General features: G+C 42.4%; 1 protein-coding gene across 1 annotated transcript in view; it reads left to right on the top strand.

Moving 5' to 3' along the window:
- Positions 1 to 731: 731 nt before the first annotated feature.
- LOC126236692 (protein canopy 4) overlaps positions 732 to 25819 on the top strand; it is a 47094-nt gene continuing 22006 nt past the window's right edge. The window contains exons 1-3 of the mRNA XM_049946186.1: positions 732 to 1221; positions 2860 to 2986; positions 7107 to 7241. Coding sequence (XP_049802143.1) covers positions 1107 to 1221; positions 2860 to 2986; positions 7107 to 7241 — 377 coding nt within the window. The 5' untranslated portion in view covers positions 732 to 1106. The remainder of the gene's footprint in view (positions 1222 to 2859; positions 2987 to 7106; positions 7242 to 25819) is intronic.

Here is a 25819-nt window from a genome sequence, read left to right as displayed (position 1 = left end):
GTACGTCCCGAATGATTATGATATGATGAGGACAACCAAACACCCAATCAAATGGCTCAAATGGTTCAAATGGTTCAAATGGCTCTGAGCACTATGGGACTCAACTGCTGAGGTCATTAGTCCCCTAGAACTAGTTAAACCTAACTAACCTAAGGACATCACAAACATCCATGCCCGAGGCAGGATTCGAACCTGCGACCGTAGCGGTCTTGCGGTTCCAGACTGCAGCGCCTTTAACCGCACGGCCACTTCGGCCGGCAAACACCCAATCCCCGGGCGAAGAAAATCCCCAAGCCGGCCGGGAATCGAACGCGGGACCCCGTGATCCAGAGGCAGCAAAGCTGGCCACTAGATTAATCTTTGTTTTGTCGCATCTCGATGGTGCTCAATGTTTACGCTACCATAGACTTCAGATCCACATCCAAAGAACTCCACAGTGCAACATTAATGAACACGAAATATTATATGACAAGGTGAATCATGACTTCGTGGGGATAAAAGGAGGCAACACAGAGTCTCACGGTTTGCCGAATCGGGTCGAATTGTGGCTTTTGCAACTGCTAGCTGTTTGGTTGCAGATATTTCTTTCTTTCGTTTTTCCAATTATTTACTGACGCACGAATGTTTTGTAAACGTCACCATTTAATTTCCAGACGATTCGCGCCGAACGTTTTCATTGGGTGATGGTAACTTGTTCTGATTGGTTGAGTGCACTGTTGTGACTTATCTTTAGTCGAGGAAATAAGCGCACGTGTTCTCATAGGACAATTAACTTGTCACTGCGAGTGCGATTTCTGATATTTGAAGTGTATTTGTTGTGCACAAAGAAAACTATTATTCTAATAATTAAGGGAAAAGTAACGACAGTTAGCACTATATGACATTTTCAATCAATGCGTCAGTAAAAATAGTTCGAATCAGAAACACGTGTACCGTTGCCGTCTAGGGGAAGACAATTGTGGGTATATACTATTTATGTTCGTCGATTATCCCAGGTTGTGTTTGATGACAAATTCTGTTGGGTGCTGGCGATAAAACAATACTTGGAGAAAGGTATATGAAGTCGGAAGTATGTTTATGGGAACGTGATACTGGAGGCTGGGTAAATGTTAGCTATGGATATTGCGGTCGCAATTCTGTTCTCCGTTCTTATGGTGACGAACTTGTGTGCGGGAGTTACTGAAGAAGATGAAGGCGTGAAGTATGCAAACAAATGTGAAGGTTAGTAGGAATAGGCGATACGGGAATAAAACTGGTCAACAAGTTTCCACATGATTTAAATTAATTCTAGAGATAAATTCATGCAATATTTATTTACAGAATGTCAACATTACCACTGCTGCTACTAGTAATTGAATAAATTAACATCAGTTTTTTAATTACTAAGTTTTATATTATATATCTTGTACGGTGTATAAGTATTTCTCTTTCATTTGTAAACGCTACGTTTTAAGTCCAATATCACCTTGCATATAATCATCAGGCTTTATTAATAAGTTTATGAATTTCGAAGTTGGTATATACTGATCAGCTTAATTGGTGTGAAGTCTCCGCGCGTTAAGGAATTGTTTTGTCAAATTGAAGTGTCGCCTGTCTCGTCAGAGTGCGAGCCAGTACTTGTGGAAGTAGTACTGTGGGAGTAATGCTACTGCCACAGGAACACAATTATACAGCAGTTACATAGCAGGTAAAACAACAAGCGCCTGATACATATCCTGCTGATGGATGCTAAAAATTTAACTTACTGGTGTACACAACGAACCGAAATTATTATGGGTAAACCTTTTATCAGAACAAGTGATATTTTGGAGAAACTTGCTATGATCATAGATTACTCAAATTAGAGTGAAGTAACGATTAAGAGGAAAAAAAGAACGTGGAAGTTAGATAAAGAGATTAACTTAATTTTCGATTATAATACGTGAAGGAAACATGCACAGATACCCAGATTTGCACTGAATAGAAAGTAATTGACATTAGCTACAAAACCAGTTAAATCACACACACATACACGCACAGGGGCACCATCAAACAAAACCAAATAATTACTCTGCGTCATAATGTCGTCCACACGCCAAAACACCCTAATGTCATGGGTAAAAGCAGACTGGTGGGATCGGACGCTTCCGTTGAACCATTATATGGCTAGGTAGAGCGAGAGATACCTGCTTCAAAGCAAAATGAAACGAAACAATGGTTGTCACCTGATGGTTAAGCAACAAATTTTGGGAACTTTTTTGTTTACACATTTGTGTGTACTGTTTGCACAATTTTACTTGGCCCTTCTGTGATTGTTTTGTGAGCTGAATTCATGCGTCTCCAGATTGTTTATACTTGCACCATCCTTAGGTATGTAACAATATTTGTACCCTAACAATAAACTAATGTTGTGAATATAGTGATGATCAGTGTGTGGCGTTGTGCATAGTGATTGTTAATGTTATTTCCAAAAATAAGCAAATAGGCTGTAACTGGCCCTTCTCGTGACTCGCCATAAACTTTCTTGCCACTTTTGCTGTGATGTAATCCTTTACATGTTTGTTTCTTTTATATGCTGTAAGTTGGCTGCTATGGGAAAAAGAGGCAAGGCTTGTCTCAGCAGCCAATCTACTACGTATCGATTGGTAGCTCCTGCTGCCAGTGTCCTTCACTCATGGGCCAAGTAAAAATGTGCGATCACCTGGCTTCCAATCAAAACATTTAAACATTTTTAAAAATGTTACTGAGCAGGTGCAATGCAATGGAGGGCCTCTAAGATGAAAGCATATAATTATACCAGAAACTAGGTGGGATTTTATTAAAATATGTTATAAATATATTTCTCTCTTTCTGATGTTTAACTGTCTGGAAATGTTTCAGTATGCAAAGTTCTTGCAGTAGAACTAGAATCTCGACTTGAAGAAACGGGAAAAAAGCGTGATGTCCTGGAGATAGGATATTCTCTAGATGATGTGAAACCAAAGAAGAAGTACAAATATGAAAAATCGTAAGTGAAGTTTTCCCCCTTACATACTAGTGATGTTCAAAATCTAATGCAGATTTGACTGTTCGATACTGTACATTATTTTTCGGTAGCCTACATGGTTTCAATAATGGTTACGTAGTACAGCTTACTTGCAAAAAGAAAACACATAAACACACACCCACAGTAAATGTTTAGCCATATTGTTATGTCAAGCAATATACCTCTTCCTCATTAGAATTTTATTTCATTGGAAGTCTTGTGAATTCTGATCTGTTAGCATTCATCCATAATTCTTTTGTAAAGTGGTATCAGACATGTCATTGTAATTGATAAAGGAAACAGTTATTAAAAATACTAATTTATGCATACAGTAAGATTCAAATCTCAGAAAAAGTTTAACATTGTTCATATGTATCATACCAGTCCACTGGTCACTATGCCCCACCCCCCCAAACACACGCACAGATGGGTACACTATGGCTGAACCTTGCATGCTGTTGAATTATTCATATCGTCCCTGTGGCCCATCGGAAAAATCTGTCAGCACCTTACCACTATGAATGAGAGATTGAGCTCAACAGAATTGAAAAAGGTTAGGATTGTCCTTCACTTGTCCGGGGAATAAGATTTTACACTAAGGATCATTAAACTGACAGTTTACTGTAGAATTACAGTTGTTTTATGTTAAGGAATGATAAAGTGTTACTGTTTGTATCTCTGGTGTCTAAATAATCCTTGTCTTTGTAGCATGAATTAGTCAAAATTTGTGTTTTAACAGACTTTTTAAACATTTGGGTTTTAGTTGTCTCTTCAATCTTCTTGGACAGTTCATTACAAAAATTTATTTCCTAGTTGAAAATGCTGTTTTGTGATTTTTCGTTACTTACCATCAGTGGTAAATGTAAGTTAATGCTGGCTCTTATTGTTCCATGATTGTGAACGCTGCTGTCTGTGACATAATTACTGATGTTCTTCATATGTACAGCAGGTTGGTAGACATACTCATTTGGTGCAGTTAGAATCCCCAGCAGCTAAAACAGATCTTTACAGGAAGCCTGATTGCTATTTATAGCTATTATTCTAGTAGTTTTTTTGTGTAGTCTGAAGACCGTACATGTTTCATGTATGGGAACACAAAAAATGATTCCATAGCTAAAGATGGAACACACATGGGAATAGTCTCTGACCATAAGGCATTGTGCGTTAAACACTGATGACAAAGATGTCAAGACAGTAGCATTCTGATAACATTTTCTTTGCTGGTTAAAATGCACTTTTGGTGTCAGCAGTTCTTCTGCTGTGTGCTGCTCTTTTCAGTTTCTTTATGTTGGTTGTGGCGAATCAGGTGATAGTATACAGTAGCCAGTAAGAATCTCTGAATCTAATGGCGTGTTTCCGCTGAAGATACAAATTGATTACTTTTGTTTACACCATGGATAGTATGATATTGATTATTATTAATCTGGCTGTTGTGGTTCATAAAGTTAGTTACTGATTGTCACTGGAGGAAAACTGGCTCTGGTAACATACTGATGACTAGAGGAAAACTTTCTGTGATGGTGGACTAATCATTTACCATAGCCCAATGATCATTTCAGAAACTTCGTGGATTATTTTTGAAGTGTCCCAATTTCTGAGGTTGCAGCTACACTGGAATCTAAGAATCAAGTTTGAATATTATAGAATATGAGAACGAAGTCTTTTCCGATGGCACTGATATGTAAAACATTGTCGATTTTCTTGCTGCATCAATTCAGGATAAAATCTCGAGCTTTTGATGATAGCCTCCATTATCATTGTCAGGCGCAGCTGACTGTCTTCACTGCTGCTGTGGTGGCCTTACATAGCCCATGGATGGCCTCTGATTGGTTGGCTTGTAATTGGTCGCCTGTTACATACTGCTGTCACAGACAGTGTGAATATCTGTGCTGATGGTGCCACTGCTTCTGTGGGATTGTAAACATTTCAAGGAAAATCTCTGGTGCTTCTCTCCATCAAACACTTGTTCCCATACACTGCTTGGATAATATCAGCCACCACGGTAGTTCTTCTTGCTCATTCTTTTTTCAGCAGCTTCCTTACAAATAGAATCGCAATATGTGGAGGCATGGGACAAAATTTTTGTTTCATCAAACAGTATTTTATGTTTGTTATTGAGGCTGTGCTCCACAATCACTGATTTCTGTAGTTCTGTTTTTAATGTGCCATTGGTGTTCTGCACAGTGGTCAGAAACGGTACGCATGGTCTGACGTATATAACTGCTTCCATACTCACAGGGGATGTGATAAATTCCAGGGACCCTGAGGCTGAGACTGTCCTTAACAGAGTGCATTGTCTTAATTTTCTAAGGACGACGAAAAATCGCTCTTATACCCTGTTTATCCAGGACTCTTCCTATTTTACTGGATATAGTGCCACAAAAAGGAAGAATCGCGATCTGTGGTTAATTCTGTGAGTGTGCAGCATTTTGACATTTCCTTTTTATGGAGAACTCTGCCTTTATATCACATGCACCGTAGCCATCCTTTTGGAACATGTACTTCAGATGGTTAATTTCGGACTTCAAGTGTCTCTCCTCAGAAACAGTTTTAGCTCTATATACCAACGTGTTGAATACGGCTCTCTTTTGAACAGTATGATGGAAACTCTGTGCATTAAGATATAAATCGGTACGCTTTGGCTTGCATTACACAGAGTGGCAGAGACGCCCGTCCGTCTGGATGTTCAGATGTGTGCTGTTCATGTTTTTCATAAATTGTTAGATAGCTTCCGTGCCGTGTGGTCAGACCATAAAGTATCGTCAGCAAAACGATAAAACATGGCCGGATGGAGGGGAGCCGAATTTAATGCACTTTCTTCACATTTCTCCATGAAAAAGGTAGCCAGTGGTAGAGACAACAGAGAGCCCATTGCCATATCATCTGCCATTTCATAAAATATAGGTGGTCATCATCACAGGACAGAGCAACTTTATAGTTTCAGGAGGAAAATGTTCCGCCAGCATTTTCAGTGTCCTCTGCAGGAACTTTTATGAACAGGCTGACTAAAATGTCATTTGGACCAGCTCTAAGCTGTTTGATTTTGTCAATGAACATCTGGGAGTTTTTGATGTGATGTTCACAACAGCCGACTTTAGGAGTCATCAACTTTGTTAGATATTTAGGCAGTTTGTAGGTAGGAGAACCAATTGCACTGACGGTAGGTCTCAAGGGAACATTATCCTTGTGCATCTTCGGTAGTTCGTACAACCTGGGAGGTCTAAAATCTCGGACTCTCAGATTTTTTGTACCATCATCTGGTAGATCGGAATTCTCCAGTAGCTCTGTAGTTTATCTGCTGTATGTTAAAGTTGGGTTCCATTGAAGACATTTGTACTAACTACCCTGCAATAGTGACCACATTTTGCTATGATATTTGATTTTATTAAGAATGGCGGTGGCATTTACTTTGTCAGCTGGTAATACGAGAAGATCATCATCTCTCCTAAGTAAACGTAACCCCTCTCTCCCCTCTCTACTGATATTAGATTTGGGAGCCTTAGCTGAGGCTAAAAAGCAACTGGTAATAAGCCTCACTTTGTCGGTGTCATCCTGCGCAAGATGCTGTACCGCCTGTTCTACTCCACTGATAAGATCCACAATGGGTATAGTACCTGGTGTAGGAGCAAAATTCAAACCTTTATTAAGGGCCGAGATGGCTCCTTCTTTTTCTTGTTCTTGTCCGACAGGTTAACAACAGTGCGTACTGCTTCATAAGATGACTCTGATCTTTGCATAGCTGCAAGACGCTCAGATTTATTTATTTGCTTAGGTGATATACTGCTAAGATGAGCTCTTTGATGGACAGCTGTCATCGTATTGACCCACACCCAGTCAGAAGGTGAGAGACCTGTAGATAACAAAAGATGGCAACTGTATAAACTGTGTCCATTAAAATCCAGTTTGTAACTTGTGTGTTGTCACCTTTCTATGACGATTGCCTGGATTGTCTTTGATAGTATATTCTTCAGCCATTTTTAATTGTGAAGTCACCTGTTCTTGGGCAGCATGTACTAGGCATAAAATTGAAGGAAGTTTTCACCATTGTTGCAGAAGTTATTTTATTAAGGCACACTTCTGACAAAATTAATCATTTCTTCAGGGAACTTCGCCTGATAGAGTCTCTGGAAGGCATATGTGACAAAATTCTTGAATATAACATCCACAAGGAGAGGAGTGACAGTACAAGATTTGCAAAAGGAATGAGCCAGACATTTCAGACACTTCATGGTCTGGTGTAAGTACTACCAAAATTTATCAATTGTAACTTTATCCATTACATGTTAAAATAATTAAGTTGTAGGCATAGTCCATATCAATTCAGGCAGGCTAGGAAAAAATCTTACCTTCGTAGTCTCAGATGTTATTGAATGTAGCATATGTTGAAATGAAGGAACACATATGTTTTTGTTTTCTTCAAAACAAATTTCTGCTCAGAGATACAGCCCTCCATAAAAGGCACTGCGCATACCATTTTGAAGATGCGAATTTTGGAAAAAAATTTAAAATGCTTTGTCTCTGAAAAATATATATAATTTGAAAGATAATGGTTTTATGATTACAAATAAATCCTCCATTTGGACTTATTTGTCAAAGTTCTTTTACTATAGCATTCTGAAATTTTTTTATAATTTATGGAAAAACTTTTTAAAAACTGCTAATCCATAAAATTTTGAATTTTTTTTCCTGTTCATTAGTATCTGAAAAGGAGAGCTTCCACTTTCAGGTTGAACAGGTTTTATAAACAATTGAAATTTTTGCCATGCATAGCACCTGTTTTGTTACCAAATTATCACATAACAGGCTCATAAAAATCAAAACCTAGCCTTATTCAACAATATTTTAGTTTTGAAAGATGAGTAAGAGACTCATTTTTTCAAGCATTTTAAATGGTTCCAAAATGTATATGAAAGGTCCAAAGAGTTAAATGTTTCAATTCATTCACCTTCTGTGCACTTTGTTATGCACTCTGTTATGCACTTACAATCTTATCAGGAGAAAGAAAACTGGCATTCTATGGATCGGAGCGTGGAATGTCAGATCCCTTAATCGGACAGGTAGGTTAGAAAATTTAAAAAGGGAAATGGATAGGTTAAAGTTAGATATAGTGGGAATTAGTGAAGTTCGGTGGCAGGAGGAACAAGACTTTCGGTCAGGTGATTACAGGGTTATAAATACAAAATCAAATAGGGGTAATGCAGGAGTAGGTTTAATAATGAATAAAAAAATAGGAGTGCGGGTTAGCTACTACAAACAGCATAGTGAACGCATTATTGTGGCCAAGATAGACATGAAGCCTACGCCTACTATAGTAGTACAAGTTTATATGCCAACTACCTCTGCAGATGATGAAGAAATTGATGAAATGTATGACGAGATAAAAGAAATTATTCAGGTAGTGAAGGGAGACGAAAATTTAATAGTCATGGGTGACTGGAATTCGTCAGTAGGAAAAGGGAGAGAAGGAAACATAGTAGGTGAATATGGATTGGGGGGAAGAAATGAAAGAGGAAGCCGCCTTGTAGAATTTTGCACAGAGCATAACTTAATCATAGCTAACACTTGGTTCAAGAATCATAAAAGAAGGTTGTATACCTGGAAGAATCCTGGAGATACTAAAAGGTATCAGATAGATTATATAATGGTAAGACAGAGATTTAGGAACCAGGTTTTAAATTGTAAGACATTTCCAGGGGCAGATGTGGATTCTGACCACAATCTATTGGTTATGAACTGCAAAAAAAATGAAATGATTGTATGGCACTGTTGGCCGGGAGGCCCCATGCGGGGAAGTTCGGCCGCCGTATTGCAAGTCCTTTTTAGTTGACGCCACTTCGGCAACTTGCAAGTTAATGATGATGAAATGATGATGGAGAACACACTACACCCAGTCATCACGAGGTAGAGAAAATCTCTGACCCCGCCGGGAATCGAACCCGGGACCCCTTGCGCAGGAAGCGAGAACGCTACCGCAAGACCACGAGCTGCGGACTATGAAATGCAGATTGAAACTGAAGAAACTGCAAAAAGGTGGGAATTTAAGGAGATGGGACCTGGATAAACTGAAAGAACCAGAGGTTGTAGAGAGTTTCAGGGAGAGCATAAGGGAACAATTGACAGGAATGGGGGAAAGAAATACAGTAGAAGAAGAATGGGTAGCTTTGAGAGATGAAGTAGTGAAGGCAGCAGAGGATCAAGTAGGTAGAAAGACGAGGGCTAGTAGTAATCCTTGGGTAACAGAAGAAATATTGAATTTGATGGATGAAAGGAGAAAATATAAAAATGCAGTAAATGAAGCAGGCAAAAAGGAATACAAACGTCTCAAAAATGAGATCGACAGGAAGTGCAAAAAGGCTAAGCAGGGATGGCTAGAGGACAAATGTAAGGATGTAGAGGCTTGTCTCACTAGGGGTAAGATAGATACTGCCTACAGGAAAATTAAAGACACCTTTGGAGAGAAGAGAACCACTTGTATGAATATCAAGAGCTCAGATGGCAACCCAGTTCTAAGCAAAGAAGGGAAGGCAGAAAGGTGGAAGGAGTATATAGAGGGTTTATACAAGGGCGATGTACTTGAGGACAATATTATGGAAATGGAAGAGGATGTAGATGAAGATGAAATGGGAGATAAGATACTGCGTGAAGAGTTTGACAGAGCACTGAAAGACCTGAGTCGAAACAAGGCCCCGGGAGTAGACAACATTCCATTAGAACTACTGATGGCCTTGGGAGAGCCAGTCATGACAAAACTCTACCATCTGGTGAGCAAGATGTATGAGACAGGCGAAATACCCTCAGACTTCAAGAAGAATATAATAATTCCAATCCCAAAGAAAGCAGGTGTTGACAGATGTGAAAATTACCGAACTATCAGTTTAATAAGTCACAGCTGCAAAATACTAACGCGAATATTTTACAGACGAATGGAAAAACTGGTAGAAGCGGACCTCTGGGAAGATCAGTTTGGATTCCGTAGAAATGTTGGAACACGTGAGGCAATACTAACCTTACGACTTATCTTAGAAGAAAGATTAAGAAAAGGCAAACCTACGTTTATAGCATTTGTAGACTTAGAGAAAGCTTTTGGCTTTTGACAACGTTAACTGGAATACTCTCTTTGAAATTCTGAAGGTGGCAGGGGTAAAATACAGGGAGCGAAGGGCTATTTACAATTTGTACAGAAACCAGATGGCAGTTATAAGAGTCGAGGGGCATGAAAGGGAAGCAGTGGTTGGGAAAGGAGTGAGACAGGGTTGTAGCCTCTCCCCGATGTTATTCAATCTGTATATTGAGCAAGCAGTAAAGGAAACAAAAGAAAAATTCGGAGTAGGTATTAAAATTCATGGAGAAGAAATAAAAACTTTGAGGTTCACCAATGACATTTTAATTCTGTCAGAGACAGCAAAGGACTTGGAAGAGCAGTTAAACGGAATGGACAGTGTCTTGAAAGGAGGATATAAGATGAACATCAACAAAAGCAAAACGAGGGTAATGGAATGTAGTCAAATTAAATCGGGTGATGCTGAGGGGATTAGATTAGGAAATGAGACACTTAAAGTAGTAAAGGAGTTTTGCTATTTAGGGAGCAAAATAACTGATGATGGTCGAAGTAGAGAGGATATAAAATGTAGACTGGCAATGGCAAGGAAATCGTTTCTGAAGAAGAGAAATTTGTTAACATCGAGTATAGATTTATGTGTCAGGAAGTCGTTTCTGAAAGTATTTGTATGGAGTGTAGCCATGTATGGAAGTGAAACATGGACGATAACCAGTTTGGACAAGAAGAGAACAGAAGCTTTCGAAATGTGGTGCTACAGAAGAATGCTGAAGATAAGGTGGGTAGATCATGTAACTAATGAGGAGGTATTGAATAGGATTGGGGAGAAGAGATGTTTGTGGCACAACTTGACTAGAAGAAGGGATCGGTTGGTAGGACATGTTTTAAGGCATCGAGGGATCACAAATTTAGCATTGGAGGGCAGCGTGGAGGGTAAAATTCGTAGAGGGAGACCAAGAGATCAATACACTAAGCAGATTCAGAAGGATGTAGGTTGCAGTAGGTACTGGGAGATGAAGAAGCTTGCACAGGATAGAGTAGCATGGAGAGCTGCATCAAACCAGTCTCAGAACTGAAGACCACAACAACAACAACAACAACAACATCTTCAAAACATTGCGAACAGGAAGTGAGCACTGATGGTGTTGTTGCTGTCCTTCAGCTGGAAACCTATATCTAGCAGCTGGTCCATGTGGTATCATAAAGTTCACTATAATTTTGTTTAACTCTTAACTGGTGTCTATAAACTCTGCAATCCACCATTCACGGTCATACACACACTCCACGAACATCCCTCTTCTCAGGTTGTGAATCTGAATGTTATCCTGCTGTTTTTGAGGTGTTGGCTGAAAGAACAAAATTTCTTCTTTCTTGCTCTTTAAAGTGCGTGCAATCTGAGTTCGCCCATCACTTTGACTCCAAAAATGTGTCTTCTGAATTCCTTTCACAGAAGTAGTTTGTTTGGATCATTCTTCTTTTTTCTGCTCATGGAATTCTTGGATTTTCTTTTCTCTAAAAAAAATGAGGGCTGTGGATGTGCAAGATTTCACGACTCTTGTAAAATCCTCAGCATTCTGAATGTCGGCTGTATCTGGTCTGGAAAGATTATGATTTGTAGCATGGGGCTTCAGCAGGCCTCCTACACCATCACAAGGCCCCTTCACATGACCAGTAGCACTGTATACCCAGTCAGTTGGCACAAGCGACTTACTCAGCTGGTAACGATTTTTAAAATGACTAGGAGCACAATCAGAAATAAAGATGATCTGCTCTGCCCCTGTTTGCAGTTGAAGAATTTTGCCCATTGCTAGCAAAGCATATGCTAAGTGATGTCCTGTGTCATCACTTATAACTGCAACACTTGTGGTCTTGTTTTGAAAATATGTCACTCCTGTAAAAATTGAAACCTGGTCATTGCTCCAATAATAACCTTGTACTTCTTGTGGGAGAAATACAGACCAGTTCTCAGCAAAATCACAGTGAAGCACTAAACATAATTCTTCAGCCTGTACACACCATTTCACTTCTGCAATGTCTTGTTGTTGCAATTTCGTCAGATGCTGGTGTGTTACTGCTTTCACAGACCATTTATCAAGTTCATCAATGAAACTATCAAAGGCAACAGTTTTCTTTATTAGTTTCTTTCCTTTCCTCCCATGTTGCATATGCAATTTCTGCAGAGTTATCTGCTACGTCTTCCAGACAAAGTATCTGTGAAGACAGCCCTCCCTTTCCAGGGTAGTCACCTCATTCTTGAAACAAACAAGTCTCTCGCTTTACGTCACAGACTACTAATGACTTCACATGTCCAACCAAGGTGTTATGTGCTCCAGTAAGTTCTTCAAAGTTACCACACGAAGTTCAAAATTTGTTTAGTACACATGTAAACAGACATTTCTAGGTGGGTGAGGAACTACCCACTTAGGTTGTAGTGCATAAAATCTTGATCTTCCATTATGTAAAGTTGTTCTTATAAATTGCAAAAGTGTCTTTAATACTGCGAGTCGTGTACCTCTTCACTTTCACAACTTTTTGACCTTCAACCGTTATGGTTATAGTGACTTTTTTGCCGGCACTCTGGTGAGAACAGTCCCATTTATCTTCCAGATAAAATGACTGCACTATTTGAACTTGAGCTGCTTCTACAGGATGACCATAATAGGGATCTGATCTTCCAAAGACTCCTTTTACAGACCTCACATTTCTTGATTTGTCTACCATGTACTTTGGTACTGATGGAATGTAGTTCAAAATTGTTTTCTTTGAAAATGTCTCTGTTTTCTTATCTCACTGGTATAATAGTTAAAACTTGCATCTTTTCAATGTAGGATGCACAATATTCAATGCCTGAATTGATATTTGTGAAAAATTCCTGGCTAGAAGTGCAGGAGTGCTTTGGTTCATTGTCTTCTGAAGATGGAATTTCTGTTTTGAAGAGTGTGGTCAATTTTTCTGTAGTGTGTTCATCCATAGCTTTAGTAATTTCTCTGCCCTTTCTTGATGCATAGAACTTATGGCTCGATTTCACTGACCATCTTAATAGTAGTAACATCTAGGTTTACCTTTGTAGTTGACCGATTGAGAGTATTTAATTCTTCCTCTATTGATGGAAGATCTGCACCATGAGAAGCTTCACTTGTTCAGATACTATCATTGTTGTTATTCTGTCAAAACATTTAGAACACAAAAAGTCGTCACTTTGAAACAGTCTTTAAATGAGAACACTTAGTCCCAACCTGAACGAAGTCTGTTTTTTGTTTGTCTTCTATATCACTCTTTTACGGATATGCAAATAGTCAGCACACTTCTCTCTTCTGTGGCCCCAGTCAGAAGACATTTCAGACAGTCCTTTTCACAAAACACACTGCAACTGTGTCAATTGTCAAATTCCTCTTGAAAACACAGAACTCACTGGATGGTCTCAGATTTCTTAGAAGCACTGAACAATTACAATACAGAAACTTGCAATGAACAACCATGACAGAGAACTACAACAGTGTTTAAGAATTAACTGCAACAAAGAAAGTGAAAAGAAGTAACTGCAACAAAGACAATAGAAGTACACACTGTAACCAAGAAATAAGTGAGAAACAACTTAAGTGAAGACATACATTCCCATTGAAAGTTAAAATTTAAAACAAAACCTGTCCAACTTAAAAGTGGAAGCTCTCCCTTACAGAGAATATAGTACTACATGGTACTAATACACAGAAAAAATATCTAACTTTTCTGGATAGGCATGTTTGAAAAATGAACTGTTACAGAGATGCAGCATTTTAAAAAAATTTCCGAAATTTGCACCGTCAGAATGGTGTTCGCAGTGTCATCTGTGGCGGCCTGTATCTCGGGGCAGGAAGTTTTTTTGGAGAATACAAAAAAATTTGTGTTTCTTACTTACTCCTGCATTTTAACATATGGTAAATTCAATAACATCCTAGATTATGAAGGTAACCTCCCTGCCTGAAGTGATATGGGTTATGCCTGTATATTAAACAGTATGGAATAACAACAATATTATGAAAATGATGGAGTGCTTCTCACCATATAGAGGAGACATTGACTCGCAGACAGGCACAACAAAAAGACAGCCATACATTTAAGCTTACAGCCAAAAGGTCTTCTTTTGAGATAGAAACACACACACACACACACACACACACACACACACACACACACACACACACTCAAGACGATGACGAATGGCTCCGCGTCTGGCAACAGCAGCCAAGACAGTGATCATGATTGCGTGAATTCTCCTTATGTGAATGCTGAAAGCTTGAATGTAAAGCAATCTTTTCATTGCGCCTATCTATGACTCAGTATCTTGTCCTTCTCATAATATTATGTTGTATATGTATATATATGAGTTTTTATATAAGTTGGAATATGAAGTCGCAAAATCCAGTGCACAGATATGAGCTCACATTTAAAGCAGCCTTCCAACATCATTAGAATCAAATGAAATCTACAAGACAAGACACATTGCTGTACCTTTAACTGATCATATTGTAAAAAGACTATTTGAAACACCCAAAATAACATATCATGGTTAGTAAAAACAAGTGAAACAGTACAAAAGAAAGATTGATTGAAAACACTGAATTTTCGTATATTTCATTTTCATTAAAAATTCATTAACTTTCATTTGTTCTTCATAAACTATCCTGTTACTATCTGCCAGTAAACCCTGATTTTTTAGAGATTCAAACTCCCATGTGTAAAACAGCATCATACTTCTGATTATTTTACAAATGAATTGATGTGTTAAATATTAGACGTTAAGCATGTAAGTGAGAAAAAGTTTCAAATAATGTATAAAGTTTCTTGGAAGGCACTAAGCGCTCTTGTTACCAAGCACTGGGTGAGTATAGTGGGGGTAATTTGTGCTCCAATTGAAGGATCTCAATGTTTATGATGTTATATCTTCTCAACTATATTTCATACAGTGATACAATTTTGCAGGCACATCCAATGGTATATTTAGATACTGTCTGCAAAATGTATTGTGAATATAGTTAGTAGTAAAAAAATAATAAATTAAAATGTCAGACCTGTTGCTGAGGTTGCACTGCATGAACAACTGAAATATAGTAAGCAATAAACTTTTTTCCTTGCATAATTTTACTGGGGATGTTGAGGAGAAACAGTTTCAGAAAGGGTTGAAATTATATGCAAAGTTCATTGCTCCCATTCTCAAATCCTGGGCGAATATAATATGGGTAATTTGTGCCCCATGATTTACGCTGCCTCAAAACTTAAATACAGTTTTAAACTGTAATACTTGTCTTGCTACGTTAAACCTTTAATATAAGATTATAACTCGTAATGAATGGTATATGATAGCCTTTTAAATTTTTAAATTTGGTCAGTAAGTATATGAAATACAAAAAGTCCAATTTTTTTTGCCCTTGGAAGCTTTTAGATACATAACTTGAATAGTGGTTTAGTATTGTAGGCGATGTTTCCTGAGATTTCAGTATTCACATGGTTCATTGACAAGAGGAGCATTAATATTCTTCAATATTTGCTGGTACTTTCGGTTGTGATTACAATCATTACTCACCCCCTGCGGGTTCGGGGGTAAGATTAGGCCCACGGTATTCCTGCCTGTCGTAAGAGGTGACTAAAAGGAGTCTCAGACGTTTCGGCCCTTATGTGATGGTCCCTCTTGGGTTTGACTACCATATTTCAAAATTATTCCGAAGAGCGAGCCAAATGGGGAAGGGCGCCTTACTTGGTGCATTGTATCCATAGTGCATTGAGACCTTTAGCCAGCTTATTCATCGTTGCATTGCAGTCCCGCTCACTCTCCATCTCTTGGCTGAGGATACATTCCTGGGTGTGATTTCTGCCATGCACTCTGCAGTGTCGCTTTCTGCCCTGACGACGACCATGGACCACTTGCCACCTAATATCCAGCACGGTAGCCAGTCCGTTGTGGTGGGGCCGCCATGTACCCTGTTGGTTGTAGCCCCCTAACAATACAGGGATCGCTCTACTGATGCCTGCGCCGTTAACTCCCCACATATGCCAAGGAGTAGATGCCTATCTCCCTGGGCCATCCTGCCAGGATGGCCCTTGCTGTGGCACCCGTGAGGAGGGCCCTTGGTCAGAGTAGGTGGCATCAGGGTCGATGACACACAGTGAAGCATGGCACATCTTCTCTTGATGGTGGCCAACCACCAGCAGTCTCCAAGCGTTCGAGGGCTCACTTTAATGCAAACATCTATGACCCCAAATCGTTCCCCTCCCTGGCCACACCATGGGAGGAACGAAAGGCTATGAATGGCAGCAAGACGTATTCGCACTGGTATCTAGTCTGTACGAGAGCTGATGGGGAATCATTTGTGTCCATGAAGCCTCAGTTCTTCGTAGAGTATTTAGAGGACAAGTTTGGGGTGGTGGAGGGCTTGTCAAAAATGCGGTCTGGGTCAGTCTTGATAAAAACAGCATCCTCTGCCCAGTCACGGGCATTACTCGCTTGTAAGAAGCTGGGGGATGTTTCTGTTACTATCACACATCATAAAAGCTTAAATATGGTCCAGGGCATTATCTTCCGCAGGGACTTTCTTTCACAGTCCGATGACGAGCTGCGCACCAACTTAGAGTGACGAGGTGTCCATTTCGTCTGGCACGTCCACCGGGCTCCGAGGGATAATCAGGTTGCCACCGGTGCCTTCATCTTGGCCTTCGAGGGTGACACATTACTCTAGAAGGTGATGTTGTTGTGGTCTTCAGTCCTGAGACTGGTTTGATGCAGCTCTCCATGCTACTCTATCCTGTGCGAGCTTCTTCTTCTCCCAGTACCTACTGCAACCTACATCCTTCTGAATCTGCTTAGTGTATTCATCTCTTGGCCTCCCTCTATGATTTTTACCCTCCACACTGCCCTCCAATACTAAATTGGTGATCCCTTGATGCCTCAGAACATGTCCTACCAACCGATCCCTTCTTCTAGTCAAGTTGTGCACAAACATCTCTTCTCCCCAATCCTATTCAATACTTCCTCATTAGTTATTTGATCTACCCATCTAATCCTCAGCATTCTTCTGTAGCACCACATTTCGAAAGCTTCTATTCTCTTCTTGTCCAAACTATTTATCGTCCATGTTTCACTTCCATACATGGCTACACTCCATACAAATACTTTCAGAATCGACTTCCTGACACATAAATCTATACTCAATGTTAACAAATTTCTCTTCTTCAGAAATGCTTTCCTTGCCATTGCCAGTCTACATTTTATATCCTCTCTACTTCGACCATCATCATCAGTTATTTTGCTCCCCAAATAGCAAAACTCCTTTAGTACGTTAAGTGTCTCATTTCCCAATCTAATTCCCTCAGCATCACCCAATTTAATTCGACTACATTCCATTATCCTCATTTTGCTTTTGTTAATGTTCGTCTCATATCCTCCTTTCAAGACACTGTCCATTCCGTTCAACTGCTCTTCCAAGTCCTTTGCTGTCTCTGACATAATTACACTGTCATCGGTGAACCTCAAAGTTTTTATTTCTTCTCCATGGATTTTAATACCTACTCCAAATTTTTCTTTTGTTTCCTTCACTGCTTGCTCAATATAGATTGAATGACACCAGGGAGAGGCTACAACCCCGTCTCACTCCCTTCGCAACCACTGCTTCCCTTTCATGTCCCTCGACTCTTATAACTGCCGTCTGCTTTCTGTACAAATTGTAAATAGCTTTTCGCTCCCTGTATTTTACCCCTGCCACCTTCAGAATTTGAAAGAGAGTATTCCAGTCAACATTGTCAAAAGCTTTCTCTAAGTCTACAAATGCTAGAAACGTAGGTTTGCCTTTCCTTAATCTTTCTTCTAAGATAAGTCGTAGGGTCAGTATTGCCTCACGTGTTCCGATATTTCTACGGAATCCAAACTGATCTTCCCCGAGGTCGGCTTCTACTAGTATTTCCATTCGTCTGTAAAGAATTTGCGTTAGTATTTTGCAGCCGTGACTTATTAAACTGATATTTCGGTAATTTTCACATCTGTCAACACCTGCTTTCTTTGGGATTGGAATTATTATATTCTTCTTGAAGTCTGAGGGTATTTCGCCTGTCTCATACATCTTGCCCACCAGATGGTAGAGTTTTGTTAGGCCTGGCTCTCCCAAGGCTGTCAGTAGATCTAATGGAATGTTGTCTACTCCCGGGGCCTTGTTTCGACTCAGGTCTTTCAGTGCTCTGTCAAACTCTTCATGCAGTATCATATCTCCCATTTCATCTTCATCTACATCCTCTTCCACTTCCATAATATTGTCCTCAAGTACATCGCCCCTGTATAGACCCTCTATATACTCCTTCCTCCTTTCTGCTTTCCCTTCTTTGCTTATAACTGGGTTTCCATCTGAGCTCTTGATATTCATACAAGTGGTTCTCTTTTCTCCAAAGGTCTTTTTAATTTTCGTGTAGGCAGCATCTACAGGGTGTTTCAAAAATGACCGGTATATTTGAAACGGCAATAAAAACTAAACGAGCAGCGATAGAAATACACCGTTTGTTGCAATATGCTTGGGACAACAGTACATTTTCAGGCGGACAAACTTTCGAAATTACAGTAGTTACAATTTTCAACAACAGATGGCGCTGCAAGTGATGTGAAAGATATAGAAGGCAACGCAGTCTGTGGGTGCGCCATTCTGTACGTCGTCTTTCTGCTGTAAGCGTGTGCTGTTCACAATGTGCAAGTGTGCTGTAGACAACATGGTTTATTCCTTAGAACAGAGGATTTTTCTGGTGTTGGAATTCCACCGCCTAGAACACAGTGTTGTTGCAACAAGACGAAGTTTTCAACGGAGGTTTAATGTAACCAAAGGACCGAAAAGCGATACAATAAAGGATCTGTTTGAAAAATTTCAACGGACTGGGAATGTGACGGATGAACGTGCTGGAAAGGTAGGGCGACCGCGTACGGCAACCACAGAGGGCAACGCGCAGCTAGTGCAGCAGGTGATCCAACAGCGGCCTCGGGTTTCCGTTCGCCGTGTTGCAGCTGTGGTCCAAATGACGCCAACGTCCACGTATCGTCTCATGCGCCAGAGTTTACACCTCTATCCATACAAAATTCAAACGCGGCAACCCCTCAGCACCGCTACCATTGCTGCACGAGAGACATTCGCTAACGATATAGTGCACAGGATTGATGACGGCGATATGCATGTGGGCAGCATTTGGTTTACTGACGAAGCTTATTTTTACCTGGACGGCTTCGTCAATAAACAGAACTGGCGCATATGGGGAACCGAAAAGCCCCATGTTGCAGTCCCATCGTCCCTGCATCCTCAAAAAGTACTGGTCTGGGCCGCCATGTCTTCCAAAGGAATCATTGGCCCATTTTTCAGATCCGAAACGATTACTGCATCACGCTATCTGGACATTCTTCGTGAATTTGTGGCGGTACAAACTGCCTTAGACGACACTGCGAACACCTCGTGGTTTATGCAAGATGGTGCCCGGTCGCATCGCACACATCGCACGGCCGATGTCTTTAATTTCCTGAATGAATATTTCGATGATCGTGTGATTGCTTTGGGCTATCCGAAACATACAGGAGGCGGCGTGGATTGGCCTCCCTATTCGCCAGACATGAACCCCTGTGACTTCTTTCTGTGGGGACACTTGAAAGACCAGGTGTACCGCCAGAATCCAGAAACAATTGAACAGCTGAAGCAGTACATCTCATCTGCATGTGAAGCCATTCCGGCAGACACGTTGTCAAAGGTTTCGGGTAATTTCATTCAGAGACTACGCCATATTATTGCTACGCATGGTGGATATGTGAAAATATCGTACTATAGAGTTTCCCAGACCGCAGCGCCATCTGTTGTTGAAAATCGTAACTACTGTAATTTCGAAAGTTTGTCTGCCTGAAAATGTACTGTTGTCCCAAGCATATTGCAACAAACGGTGTATTTCTATTGCTGCTCGTTTAGTTTTTATTGCCGTTTCAAATATACCGGTCATTTTTGAAACACCCTGTATCTTACCCCTAGTGAGATAAGCCTCTACATCCTTACATTTGTCCTCTAGCCATCCCTGCTTAGCCATTTTACACTTCCTGTCGATCTCATTTTTGAGACGTTTGTGTTCCTTTTTGCCTGCTTCATTTACTGCATTTTTATATTTTCTCCTTTCATCCATCAAATTCAATATTTCTTCTGTTACCCAAGGATTACTACTAGCCCTCGTCTTTCTACCTACTTGATCCTCTGCTGCCTTCACTACTTCATCTCTCAAAGCTACCCATTCTTCTTCTACTGTATTTCTTTCCCCCATTCCTGTCAATTGTTCCCTTATGCTCTCCCTGAAACTCTCTACAACATCTGGTTCTTTCAGTTCATCCAGGTACCATCTCCTTAAAATTCCCACCTTTTTGCAGTTTCTTCAGTTTTAATCTACAGTTCATAACCAATAGATTGTGATCAGAGTCCACATCTGCCCCTGGAAATGTATTACAGTTTAAAACCTGGTTCCTAAATCTCTGTCTTATCATTATATAATCTATCTGATACCTTTTAGTATCTCCAGGATTCTTCCAGGTATACAACCTTCTTTTATGATTCTTGAACCAAGTGTTAGCTATGATTAAGTTGTGCTGTGTGCAAAATTCTACCTGGTGGCTTCCTCTTTCATTTCTTACCTCGAATCCATATTTACCTACTACGTTTCCTTCTCTTCCTTTTCCTACTGACGAATTCCGGTCACCCATGACTGTTAAATTTTCATCTCCCTTCACTATCTGAATAATTTCTTTTATTTCATCATACATTTCTTCAATTTCTTCGTCATCTGCATAGCCTGTTGGCATGTAAACTTGTACTACTGTGGTAGGCGTGGGCTTCGTATCTATCTTGGCCACAATAATGCGTTCACTATGCTGTTTGTAGTAGCTTACCACATTTCTATTTTCCTATTCATTATTAAAGCTACTCCTGCATTACCCCTATTTGATTTTGTGTTTATAACCCTATAGTCACCTGACCAGAAGTCTTGTTCCTCCTGCCACCGAACTTCACTAATTCCCACTATATCTAACTTTAACCTATCCATTTCCATTTTTAAATTTTCTAACCTACCTGCCCAATTAAGGGATCTGACATTCCACACTCCAATCCGTAGAACGCCAGTTTTCTTTCTCCTGATAACGACGTCGTCTTGAGTCCCCACCCGTAGATCTGAATGGGGGACTATTTTACCTCCGGAATATTTTACCCAAGAAGACGCCATCATCATTTAACCATACAGTAAAGCTGCATGCCCTCGTGAAAAATTACGGCCATAGTTTTCCCTTGCTTTCAGCCGTTCACAGTACCAGCACAGCAAGGCCGTTTTCGTTAGTGTTAAAAGCACAGATCAGTCAATCATCCAGACTGTTGCCCATGCAACTACTGAAAAGGCTGCTGCCCCTCTTCAGGAACCACATGTTTGTCTGGCCTCTCAACAGATACCCCTCCATTGTGGTAGCACCTACAATATGGCTATCTGTATCACTGAGGCATGCAAGCCTCCCCACCAATGGCAAGGTCCATGGTTCATGGGGGGTAAGTTCAATCCATATATCCCTCCCCCTATGCGGTGCTTCAAGTGTTGGAAGTTCAGCCATTCGTCTTCCCGTTGTGCTTTCAGCCTCATATGTCACGATTGTGGTGCTCCATCCCATCCTGATACTCCATGTGCCCCGCCTCCCATGTGTGTCAACTGCGGAGAGCACCATCCCCCTTGCCTGCCAGATTGTAAGATTCTACAGAAGGAACAGAAAATAATGGAATACAAGACCCTGCACCGAATAACCTACACTGAGGCTAAACGGAAATTAGAACGCTTCATCTCGTGCGTATGACGTCATCTTATGCTGCTACTGTCACTCCTGTTATAGCTCAAGACCACATACAGTCAGCTCTCAGAGCCGAAGAACCGTACCTGCCCCCTTGATGGCGGGGGGCACTTCCCTCCCTGTTGCTCCCACACCACCTACCTTGGGAGCAGCCCCCCCTCCCCCTCGGGGACACCAGTCCCCTTCTAAGCCAGAGAAGAGTAAGTCTTCTTTGGCTTCTCTCACTAGGAAGGGATCCCTTGGGTCACTCCCTTCCCAGGTTCCCACCAGTGGCAAACCAGACACCTACCAGGGGCTGAAGAAGCCCCAGGTAGCTGGTCATAGGGCTTCGCGGTCCTCTTCAGTTCCGGAGACTGAATCAAAGAAGTCCTCCCAGCAAGGGCAATAAAAAAAACAATGTGAGAAATCGAAATGGAAGACCCCTAAGACCAAGGAAATTGCGGTGGCACCCACTCCAACGCTACCTACAAGCTCTGTGTCTGAGGATGTGATTGAGATTCTGGCGTCCGCTGTGGACCTAGAGCTTGCCTGTCCCTCAGACATGATGGATGTTGCTCGCATCGGTACTCAATCTGTGGCAGCAGGTGACCCAGCGCCGTAATCTGCCTCCTCGGTCCGTTCGTGCCTTTCTCGATCATGGACAGTTTCATCCTCCAGTGGAACTGCAGCTGTTTTTTCCACCATCTTGCTGAGCTCCGACAACTTCTCAGCCTTCTCCTTTTCCTCTGCATTGCTCTTCAGGAAACTTGGTTTCCGGTAATGCAAACCCCCGCCCTCCATGACTATTAGGTTTATTATAAGAACTGGGCAGCTTATGCGAGGGTATCTGGTGGCATCTGCATATACGTCCTTCACTCTCTTCACAGTGAGTGTGTCCCTCTACAAACACCTTTAGAGGCTGTCACTGTTCGGGTGTGAACACCTCAGGCTGTTACTGTCTGCAGTCTCTATTTTCCACCGGATGGTGATGTCCCGCAGCATGTCCTGGCTGTGCTGATAGCCCAATTGCTGCCGCCTTTTCTGTTGCTGGGCGACTTCAATGCCCATAACTCTCTGTGGGGTGGATCAGTGGCAACAGGCAGAGGCAGCATCATTGAGCAAGTATTGACACAGCTCCACTTTTCTCTTTTAAATACTGGTGCCTTCACACATTTCAGTGTGGCGCATGGCACGTACTCAGCCATCGACCTTTTGATCTGCAGCCCTAGCCTATTACCATCGGTCCAATGGAATGTGCATGACAACTTGTGCGGTAGTGACCACTTTCCGATCTTTCTGTCACTGCCACACCGTCACTCTTATGGGCGCCCCTGCAGATGGGCTGTGAATAAGGCTGACTGGGACTTGTTCACCTCCATTGCCACTATTATTGAGCCTCTTTCCAATGACGCCATCGATGTGGTGGTTCACTTGGTCACCACCGGCATTGTTACTGCCACAGAATCTGCCATTCCCTGTTCTTCTGGGTCCCCTCAGTGGAGGACTGTGCCTTGGTGGTCGCCCGAGATCGCTGAGGCGATTAAAGATCGCGGGCGGGCACTCCAACGTCACAAGCGGCATCCCTCATTGGCACACCTCTTCGCCTTTAAACGGCTCCATGCGCGAGCCCACCGCCTCATTCGCCAACACAAGCAGGACTGCTGGGAAAGGTATGTCTCCACCATTGGCCTCCGTACCTCTCCATCGCAGGTTTGGGACAAGATTAGGCGACTCTATGGCTATCGGACCCCCGTCAGCGTACCTGCATTGAATGGAGCAGTCTATACTGACTCTGACACAATTGCAAACCACTTAGCAGAGTTCCACTTCTGTGAATTACCCTCTGGCCTTCCGCTCCCTAAAAGAGCGGTTGGAACGTCGGAGCCTTTCATTTCGCACACACCACCCTGAATTGTACAATGCTCCGTTCAGTGAGTGGGAATTCCAAGGTGCCCTAGCCACTTGCCCTGATATGGCTCCCGGGCCAGATCGCATCCACTATTAGATGCTCAAACACCTCTCAGTGGACTGCCAGCAACGCCTCCTAGACCTTTTCACCCATATCTGGGTTGAGGGTGTGTTCCCGCGCAATGACCCCCTGCGGGTTCGGGGGTAAGAATAGGCCCGCGGTATTCCTGCCTGTCGTACGAGGTGACTAAAAGGAGTCTCAAACGTTTCGGCCTTCTGTGATGGTCCCCTCTTGGGTTTGACCTCCTTTTTTCCAAATTTCCGTTGTTAGTGCGTGCCATTTGGGGAAGGACACCTTACGTGGTGTTTTTCTATTGGTCCATCATGCACCACCATCTTGCATGTTACCTATTGTCGTGTGTGGGGGACTACACCCAACATCATCTGGGTTGTCTCCTTCTCGTCTTGTGCGCAATCTTCTTCTTAGCGCCCACGACACCTATGGACCCTTTAGACACCTAAAATCCAGCACGGTAGCCGGTCCGTTGTGGTGGGGTCGTCATGTACCCTCTTGGTGGTAGCCCCCTGACCACGCAGGGATCGCACTACAGATGCCAGAGCTGTTTCCTCCCCATGAATGCCAAAGAGTATGTGCCCATCTTGTCTGGGGCACGGGGACTCCGGGCAACGGGATATCGGCCAGGTACCCGTTGCTTTGGCTGAGTGGCGCCCTTGGGGAGAGCCCTCGTTCGGAGTAGGTGGCATCTGGGCGGATGTGGCGCAATGAAGCGCAATAAATCACACCAAGCTGGTCGTCGCACGTCCACCAGCGTCTCTAAGTGAGGTAGAGTAGACTTTGATGCTGCGCAATATGACCCTCAGTCGTTCCCCTCGTTGGCTGCGCCATGGGAGGGACGTAGATCTAGTGCCAAGCGGGAGCCTTACGTACCGCAATACCTTGTCTGCAGCAGGACTGATGGTGACTCCTTTCTTATGACGAAGCCTCTGTTTTTTGTGGAACACCTGGAGGATAAGTTTGGGGAAGTGGCGGGGTTGTCTAAAATGAGGAATGGGTCCATCCTCCTCAAGACGTCCTCCCCAGCCCAGTCACGAGCGTTGCTCTTGTGTGATAAGCTGGGTGACGTCCCTGTAACCGTCACTCCCCACAGTAGCTTAAATATGGTCCAGGGGATTATTTACCATCGTGACCTATTGTTACAATCCGATGACGAGCTGAGAGCCGACTTAGAACGACGTGGAGTGCATTTTGTCCGTCGTGTCCATCGAGGACCCAAGACTAACAGGGTGGCCACTGGTGCCTTTATCTTGGCCTTCGAGGGTGATGTCTTGCCTGAGAAGGTCAAGGTGATGGTTTACCGTTGCGACGTCAAGCCATACGTCCCTCCCCCGATGCGGTGCTTCCAGTGCTGGAAGTTTGGGCATATGTCCTCCCGTTGCCCGTCCAGCGCTACATGTCGCGATTGCGGACGCCCCTCTCATCCCGATTCTCCATGTGCGCCTCCGCCTGTATGTGTCAACTGTGGGGAGCACCACTCTCCATGCTCGCCGGATTGCCCCGTTCTTCATAAGGAGCGGAAGATCATGGAATTTAAGACCCTGGACCGGCTTACTTATCGAGAGGCTAAACTGAAATATGAAAGGTTGTATCCTGCTTCCATTCGAACATCTTATGCTGCAGCCACGTTATCTCGCCCACGCGAGCGACGGTTGTCGCCTCCTCTGTGCCGCCTTCAGTGGGCCCTCGGGGCCGTGCATCTCTGTCTGCCCCCCTCATATCGGGGCAGGCCTTCCTCTGTTGCCCCCTTAGCTGTTGGGGGTAAACCCTCTTCTGTCGCTCCCCCCACGCTTACTTCGGGAGTGACATCTCCTCCACAACCGGGGGGCTCGATCCCTCCCCCTCCTTCTCCACCGGCGTTGCCTCTGCCGGTTCCTCTCTCGCGGAAGGGGTCCCTCGGGGTTCTCCCTTCCTCCGTTTCTTCTCCTACCCCGCCGGATG

The sequence above is a fragment of the Schistocerca nitens genome, chromosome 2 (genome assembly GCF_023898315.1).
Source record: "Schistocerca nitens isolate TAMUIC-IGC-003100 chromosome 2, iqSchNite1.1, whole genome shotgun sequence".
Taxonomy (NCBI): domain Eukaryota; kingdom Metazoa; phylum Arthropoda; class Insecta; order Orthoptera; family Acrididae; genus Schistocerca; species Schistocerca nitens.
This window is presented reverse-complemented; position numbering and strand designations above follow the sequence as displayed.